At 50.4% G+C, this 8134-nt stretch overlaps 1 protein-coding gene across 2 annotated transcripts; it reads left to right on the forward strand.

Moving 5' to 3' along the window:
• The first annotated feature begins 3294 nt into the window (after positions 1-3294).
• Positions 3295-6976, forward strand: RPL26L1 (ribosomal protein L26 like 1). 2 transcript variants are annotated; one of them, XM_090289810.1, is made up of 4 exons: positions 3295-3355; positions 3676-3852; positions 5719-5859; positions 6808-6976. In XM_090289810.1, the coding sequence occupies exons 2-4, from the start codon at positions 3685-3687 to the stop codon at positions 6934-6936; spliced, it is 438 nt and encodes a 145-aa protein (XP_090145936.1). In that variant the 5' UTR covers positions 3295-3355; positions 3676-3684; the 3' UTR covers positions 6937-6976. The 2 variants fall into 2 exon arrangements, with proteins under 2 accessions (XP_090145936.1, XP_090145935.1); XM_090289809.1 differs by having other exon boundaries at positions 3331-3355; positions 3603-3852.
• The last annotated feature ends 1158 nt before the right edge of the window (positions 6977-8134 follow it).

The raw sequence follows: 8134 nt of genomic DNA on the forward strand, positions 1-8134 counted from the left end.
CTCCGACCCAATATTCTTGTAAACAAAATCTCAAGGGAAGAAAATGTTTTCGTTCTTTCCCCATTTACTGGGTTCCAATAGATTAAACGCTGATTTCCAGAACGATTGCTGTGTGTTTCTTTCTACTTGATGGTGGCGGGGCAGCCCGGGGGCTTGGTCCCAGAAGGCATTTAATTCTATAGGAGAGAAATCAGGAAATGGGGGAAGGACGTGAGACGGACCAGAAAGTCACCCTGGGGACTCAGCACTTCCTTTATTGAATCCCTCCAGGCTGTTCCTGGATCTACTGTTTTCTAGCCTCATAAACTCCACCTCTCAGGACCTTAATTTACTCAGGTGAAAATGGGGCATAACTTCATAGGACTGTGGAACAAATCAAATCTATAATGTGCGCAAGCCAATTCTGGCTCAGAACAAGCTCGGGTATGCAGGGAAGGGGTACCTCCTAAGTTTTCAGAAATGGTACTTGTTCCCTATTGGTGTTCCCTATTGGTAGTCCCGAATAGAATATAATCTTGAGAACAGGGCTGGCTTTTTCCCACGTGTTAGAGCGAAGGGCTGCATAAATGACGGTGTTTCATAAATTCTTGATTTTTCAAGGACCTGGCATTCCTTGTTCAACCTTGATCTCAGCATAGTGAGACCACCATCAGCTGTAACAGAGGGACTTCATGGCTGTGTGCCATCCCGCTGTCTGGTTCTTTAAGGTCTTCACTGGGACGGCATGAGCATGGATAAACACACCAGGGATGAGAGTGGGAGGGAACCAGTCAGTAAGACAGTCTCCATTCACCTTCCCCATACCTCTAACATCCTGTCTGCTGCTTGTGGTCCAGAGCAGTCTGCCTGCTGGTAGTCAGTTACGTGCGTTCCCAAGCCTGTTCACGTGGGCTGTGCTCTGTGCTATAATAACGTGGCTTAGTTAACCAATGACACGTGATGGAAAAATGAAAGAATCCAGTGAAACAGTTAAATACTTTGGAGAGAAATGAGAAAGGTGTGTTGCCACTGCCTCCTCAAAATGCTACTGAATTCAATGACCCAGAGTGCAGAAGAGAGTTGGGGCGGGGGTCACGGGGGAAGTCCTTGAGGATACTGCATTCCTTAAGGTCTCACTCCGTGTTGAATCCCAAAACTGAAGCTCTTGGGTTGGTTTAATGAAAGGAAAATGAAGGCGAACTCCCAGGAGGTTTCCCAGGGATGAAGCAGTGGGTCCAAAGGCTAGCGAATGTTTTAAATCGTATGTGTTTTAAGTTGACGTAACATTTAAGGTACGTGTGTGTCATTGTTATGATTTCTCCCTTCAGGCAATTCTTTCAGTGATCTAACCAAGGGCTGATCATAGTGTTTTCCTGTAAGAGGACTTCTCAGTCGGACCCACACAGCAGGAGGTGATAGGCTGGGGCCATGGTGGCCTGGCCAGAAGTGGCTCCTGGGGAGGTTGCAGGCGAGGTGACACTGTAGAGCCACATCAGTGACGGGAAGAGTTTCATGTGCTGCAGTCTGCACTGCCTGGGATGAGCCCGCAGGGGGGTGGCAACATGCTGATTTGATACAATTACATATTGAGAAATGATATCGGGGAATGATTAACACACTAGTGTTAACGCCTCCAGTGCCTCGCCTAATTCTTTTCCTTTGGTGAGAGTATTTAGGGTCCCCCTTTCTCGTGTCTCTTCTCCGCGTCCTTGCCCTGGAAGCTTAAGACACAGTGGGCACACGATGCTGTTGCCTCAACAACTTCCACTCCGCTTACTCCGCTGCCCTGGCTTCTGCGAACAGCCCACGTGTGGCCATCCGCCCTGAGTCTGAAAGCCGTGCGTGTCCGACACTGACTGCAAGGGGTCTGGAATAAAACCTAAAACAGGCCCCCCAAGTCCAGGGATAAGCCACATGCCCTGATGGACCATGAGTGTTAATAAATACGAGTGTTTTAACAGTTTCACCACCACGTGTCGGGGACACAAACGGACAGAGCTCGAGACATGCCTGATTCTGGCGAGACATGCCGCGCTCTGAATGCAGGGCGCCCACCAGCTGAGCGTCGGGCACCTGACATACAGTAGGCGTTCAGCAGATACGAAGGGAATGAAAGCATGGATCAGTTCGCTCAATGAAGGAGTCGATCTGGAGCCTCCCGCACAGCGAAGCCTGTATCCGGAGACCTTTCCTTCCAAGGGGCAGCCCAGATTGCCCGGCCTAATGAACGCTCGGGTGGCGCCTACACCCCTGGGTGGTCTTCTGCACGGGGAGGTGGGCTCGGCAGGCCGCGGGAGGGGGGCGGGGCCTGGAGGAGGGGCGGGGCCTGGAGGAGGGGGCGGGGCTGCGCGGCGGCCGCAAACTCGCAGGTGCGCTCGCGCCCCGAAGTCCCAGCCGCGCGAGTTGGCCTTTTCCGAAGGCGTTTGCAGAGGTTAAAAAACAAACAAAGGAAGAAAAAAAAAAGGGGGGGGGGATTGTTGACTACAGCTCGTGTTTTCTGAATGGGACGGAGGACCGAGTGAATGTGAGGCCCGGCCGCAGGGCTTTCCGGGAGATGAGGAATAATGGGTGATGGTTGTAATTGAGTGCTGTGTGCCAGACACTGTTCTAATCACTCTAAACGGATGAACTCATTTAGTCCTCGTAACAGCTCCATGAGGCACCTACTAAGATCATCCCCATTCCACAGATGAGGAAACTGAGGCTCAGAAACACGGAGGCGGCCCCCCGGCTCTTCCGAACAGAATTTAAAAACTAGGGGGAAGTTTCACAAAGCCAGGGGGTTGGTTAGCCACGATCCGCAAATATTTGTGCGCCTCAGAATCTTGGGGGTGTGTGTGTGTGGAGGGGGGGTACTTGAAATTGAGATTCCCTGACCCCAACCTGCAGTGTCTGGTCTGTAGGACTGTGGTGGGGTGGGAAAAATATGCATTTTGAACAGGCTTCTCGATGATTTTTAGAAACAAGTCAGCAGATTGCATTCAGGGCATCATGACGTTAAAAGCGACCTAATAACATGCCTGGACGACTTCTGCAGAAAATAACGGGGGCAAAGAAAGAGTTTGGGGTAGGAGAGAGACTATTAATGGTGTACTTATTAAAAGACCATCAATAAGTCTCCATTGCAGGCATAAAAAAAGCAGGCCCCTTCCCCCAGAGGTACCATCTCTTCCGGGCTCCCGGCATGACACCCCGGGCCGCTAACCCATTCATTCAGTCGTCCCTGGAAACGAGGTCCTGCGATCCCACCCCAAGGCGCAGGGGGCGCCATTCAGCTCCGCTGCGAGGGAAAGGGGCACCGCTTCCTGCGCGTGTGCGGCGAGGACACCTCACTTCCTGCCCTGCGCGCGCACGAGCTGAGCGCTTCCGGCGCCAGGTAAGTGAGTAGCGGCAGGTGATTTTCTCGTATTGGGAAGCGCACCTGCCGTGGGGTTACCCGCCTCCCCAGAGACCTCTCTGCGTGACCCCGAACATGCGCTCTTCTCCAGCCCGGGCCTTCCCGCTTTATTCAGCGTCAGGACCCCCGTGCCGCCCTCTCCCCACGACCCCCCTGGTCGGGCATGCACCCGCGACCTCCTTCCCCCATCCGCTTGGTCGCCTTCTTCCGAGGCCACCTCTTGCAGAGCACTCGCGCGGGGGCGAGGAGCTGGTACCCCACCGAACGCCGCCGCGTCCCCTCCCTGCCGCGCTCTGCAGACGGTCGCTATGAAGTTCAACCCCTTCGTGACCTCGGACCGCAGCAAAAACCGCAAACGCCACTTCAATGCCCCCTCGCACGTGCGCAGGAAGATCATGTCGTCCCCGCTCTCCAAGGAGCTGCGGCAGAAGTACAACGTCCGTTCCATGCCCATCCGCGAGGACGACGAGGTGCAGGTGCGGCTCCCGCGGGCTCTCGGTACCCAGAGGCGCAGCGCGCGGGCCTCGCCTCCACCCGCGTGTGTCCCGTGTGCTTAGACGTGGGGGAGCCATCGACTTGACTTGCCCTCAGCGATGTGACCCTGCAGAGGTGTCAGACCAGAGACGGGGCCCAGAGCCACCAGACAGCACCTGCCCGACCTCATTGAGAGCACTCAAGTTCAAGTCTCTGATAATACTTTCTTTCCAAAAGCCGTATGCCAGCCGAGGAAAACCCCCCCTGTTGATTAGCCCCGCGGCTGCTAGTTTACCTGGTGTTGCTCAGGGTGGCCCTTCTGCACCCGGCTCTGCAGGGGGTGACTCCCAGGCCTGGGCTGCCGATCCAGTTGGCCTGTTAGCTGTTTATGGAATCTTCACTAAAAATATTTCTAGATGCCTCAAATTCGACGTGATTTCCCCTAGAAGATGCCCCCTCCCCTCCGCCGTTAAATGTTTCTGGGAAAGGCATAGCCATCCATCCAGTTGCCCAACCAGACTCGGTGTCACCTTTATCCACGCCACTGCTTTGTCCACTTCTCTTTATCCCAGCTGTTCCTTTGGCCTCATTTTATTAACATGTTTTTTCAGTCTCGATAGTAGTTCAGAGGGGCTTTTTAACAGAGTCCTTGGTTATACAGAGTGTGGTGGGCCCCCACTGAGGAGTGGCTGGTCTCTTTTCGGCCTGAACATGGCCTTGGCAAATAGGCTGGACAACCTAGGTAGACGTTTTAGGGAGTATTGAGGTTCCCCAGTTCTTTACGGGAGTTATTTCCTCTGCGCTTATTAATGAAGGTCCCCTGTATTGTGCCTTCTGTTGAAGAGGCTCTTGCCTTCAGAGAAACCATAATCTAGTTGGTTTTTTAATAGTGTGAGCAGATTTTTGGTATAGTCCACAAGGTTTTAATTTAACATTAAAACTTTTTGACTATAAAATATTTGTATTTAATTGTAGAAATCTTAAAATTTGGAAGACTTCAAATTTTTAAAATAGTCATCTGTAATCCTACTTCCTGCCTATCAGCAACCATTATCAATATTTGGATGCATTTCAATCTCATCATCAGTATGTGAGACGTATACATATAAGATTCAGATTCAGACTGTATTCTCTCTCTCTTTTTTTAAAGATTTTATTTATTTATTTTTAGAGAGGGGGGAAGGGAGGGAGAAAGAGAGGGAGAGACACACCAATGTGTGGTTGCCCGTCACATGCCCCTAACTGGGGACCTGGCCCACAACCCAGGCACGTGCTCTTACTGGGAATCGAACCAGCGACCCTTTGGTGCATAGGCTGGCTCTCAATCCACTGAGCCACGCCAGCCAGGGCTCAGACTGTATTCTATATATAGCTTTGTATTCTCACTTCTTCTCAAAACATTTCTATCTTGAGCATTTTCCTGGGTTATAAATGTTTTGAAAACATGGATTTTAAATGATTGCATGAATCTCAGTATATATTTGACCATTCTTTGTTGAGGATTTCAGAGTGACTGTATTTTTTTCTCTCTTAATTTTTTAAAACTGAGATATAGTTGCTGTCTAACATTATATTAGTTTTAGGTGTACAGAGATTATATCTTTTTACTCTCAGGATTAGTTTTGTGATGGCCGTTCTAGTTTAAGGAATATTTTTGTTCTTCAGATATGAAAAGAAGAAAATCCAGGTAGAGGAATTCCACCTGACTTAGGGTAACACAAAGCAGATTCATACCTAAAAATAGCCAACTTCTGACTGCTGTTGTACAAAAAGTGGTACACGTTAGCCTGTGTGTCCCTGACAGTGTCCTCACTGTGCTGGTCGTGCATTAGAAACGGCGGCGAATTCTCTCTTGTGTCTCCTCTCAGGTGGTCCGAGGACACTACAAAGGCCAGCAAATCGGCAAGGTGGTCCAGGTGTACAGAAAGCGGTACGTCATCTACATCGAGCGGGTGCAGCGTGAGAAGGCGAACGGCACAACTGTCCACGTGGGCATTCACCCGAGCAAGGTACGGCCGTGCCTGGGCAGCAGCGGCGGCCACACAGGGTGACGCTGCTGTGCGCGGTGTTGGCGTGCTGGTCCCATTCCCGCAGGTGACCCTGGCAGGGACTTCCCGGGGGAGGTCGGGCAGGCTAGACTGATTCACTGGCCTAGTGACGCCAGCAAGGACCCAGGTTCTTTTTGTGTCTGTTTGTCATGCTTAGTGAAAGCTCTTTCTTCAAGCAGGTAGCAGGGGGGTGCTAGGCATTCCAGACTTCGCCACTAGATATGTCCAGAGAGACTGTTTCTTCCTGTGGCCCTCACGCCCATCTGGTGGCACATGCCGCTCTTCCTGTGCACTTAGCCTTGTGATATCCGTAAAGCCCAGGAACTGCAGGGATGACGAGGGTTTCTCTCTCTCTCTCTCTCTCTCTCTCTCTCTCTCTCTTTCTTTTTGAATACAAGTGCCTGAGCCCACCATAGATATACTTAATAGTGAATAGAACCATCAGGGCTTGATCTGGGAATCTCTCCTTTTTGTTTTTTTTTAAATCGTTACCCAAGGACATATTTTTATTGATTTGGGAGAGAGAAAGATAGAGAAACATTGATGTGAGAGAGAAACATTGATCAGCCAGTTGCCTCCTGTATGTCCCTGGACTGGGAATCGAACCCACAGCCCACCTGGCCGGGGCAATGCAGATCTTTCTCAATGCATTTTGCCAGCCAAGGGAGGATAGACCAACCGGAAACATGTAGGTAGCATAAGTTTTCCCAGTCCAACTGGTATTTCATGTCCCTGAACTATCTAAATGGTCTCCTAGGTCCTCAGGCATTAGGTGGATAGGGGGTTGGCCAGCAGAAGGGGCCTAAGCTGCTGTTGTGGAGGGAACCTCTGCTGTACAAACAGGTCGTGCTTATAAATCCTTTCCACTTAAAAACCATAAAGATGTGCTCGTTTTCTCACTCCTAATAGGTAGTTATCACCAGGCTAAAACTGGACAAGGATCGGAAAAAAATTCTTGAACGCAAAGCCAAATCTCGACAAGTTGGAAAAGAGAAAGGCAAATACAAGGAAGAACTTATTGAGAAAATGCAGGAATAAATATAACCTTGTAGAAATACAGCCGCAACCGCGGTTTAGCTGCGGACTTTGAGGCTGGTGTGTATGCCTTTGAAACTTTTCAAGATGCCTCTGGAATATTTTGTTTCCTCCCTGTTTTGCTTTTGATATGTGGCTCTGTAGATCTGTGTTGCTGTTTTGATTAATTTTATAAATAAAAATTGGAACTGTTTCTTAATGCCAAATGGAGTCTGCACTGTTCTATAGATAAAATTTAACTCAGTATCAGTTCCCGGTTGCCATTGTTTCCTATGTTTCATTGATAGCCATGGTGGGGTGGCCCGCTCCTGCCTGGACCCTCACGCTGATGGCGCGGACAGGACCAGGCTGGCCCCTCAGGCAGGGGTGCATTCCACTCAGTGGCCCCACTGAGCAGCTGGTGCTGCTTTGCACCCCGGGTCGCAGGCCTGACAGATTGCCCTCTGACTAGCTTCCTCTCCCTCGTGCCCCCAACCAAGGCTCCCTAACCAGGCGGCCTTGCCCGAGGTCTTGACTTTGCAAGTGCCATTGCCATGTGACTAAAATGCCCCTCCTCTCTCCTGGGGCTGACTCAGAAAATTGATGGCCTGTAGGCAAGGATTGACTCACAGGCAGATTTCCTTTGTCCTGTTGCTTTTCATGATTTTTTTTTTAGAAAAAATTTTTTTATTTATTTTTAGAGAGAGAGAGGGAGAAGTCGGCCCGCAACCCAGGCACGTGCCCTGACTAGGAATGGAACCAGTGACTTTTCGGTTTGCAGGCCAGTGCTCAATCCACTGAGCCACACCAGCCAGGGCACTTTTCAGGATTTTTAAAAGTTAATTTCCAACGTTTAAAACTTACGAGATGCACAGAGGAGTCCAGAACTTGTGCTTCCTCTGGCCACACGGCACCCTGACCCGGTACGGCGCCAGTCACGGGGAGCCAGGGCTGGCCACTCCCTTTCCAGCTCGCTCCACTTGCAGACTCTGGGTGCCTGCCCCCACTGGCGTCTGAGTTTTAGATTCCACAGCTAACGTACAGTTCCTCTTCAAGACTGAGCTCCAGGGCCACATCTGGGATTTTCCTTTCCCCTGTGAGAAATCATCTGTTGATTAAAATACATCAGGTAAATTTGGGAAATGATGGGTTAGGATGTAGCCATAATTTTACCCACCATATGAAATAGAGTAGGTATCCCACGCGGCAGCTATGTTATTAG

This window comes from Furipterus horrens, unplaced genomic scaffold (assembly GCF_987537825.1).
Source record: "Furipterus horrens unplaced genomic scaffold, mFurHor1.1.pri manual_scaffold_10, whole genome shotgun sequence".
In the NCBI taxonomy this organism is placed as follows: domain Eukaryota; kingdom Metazoa; phylum Chordata; class Mammalia; order Chiroptera; family Furipteridae; genus Furipterus; species Furipterus horrens.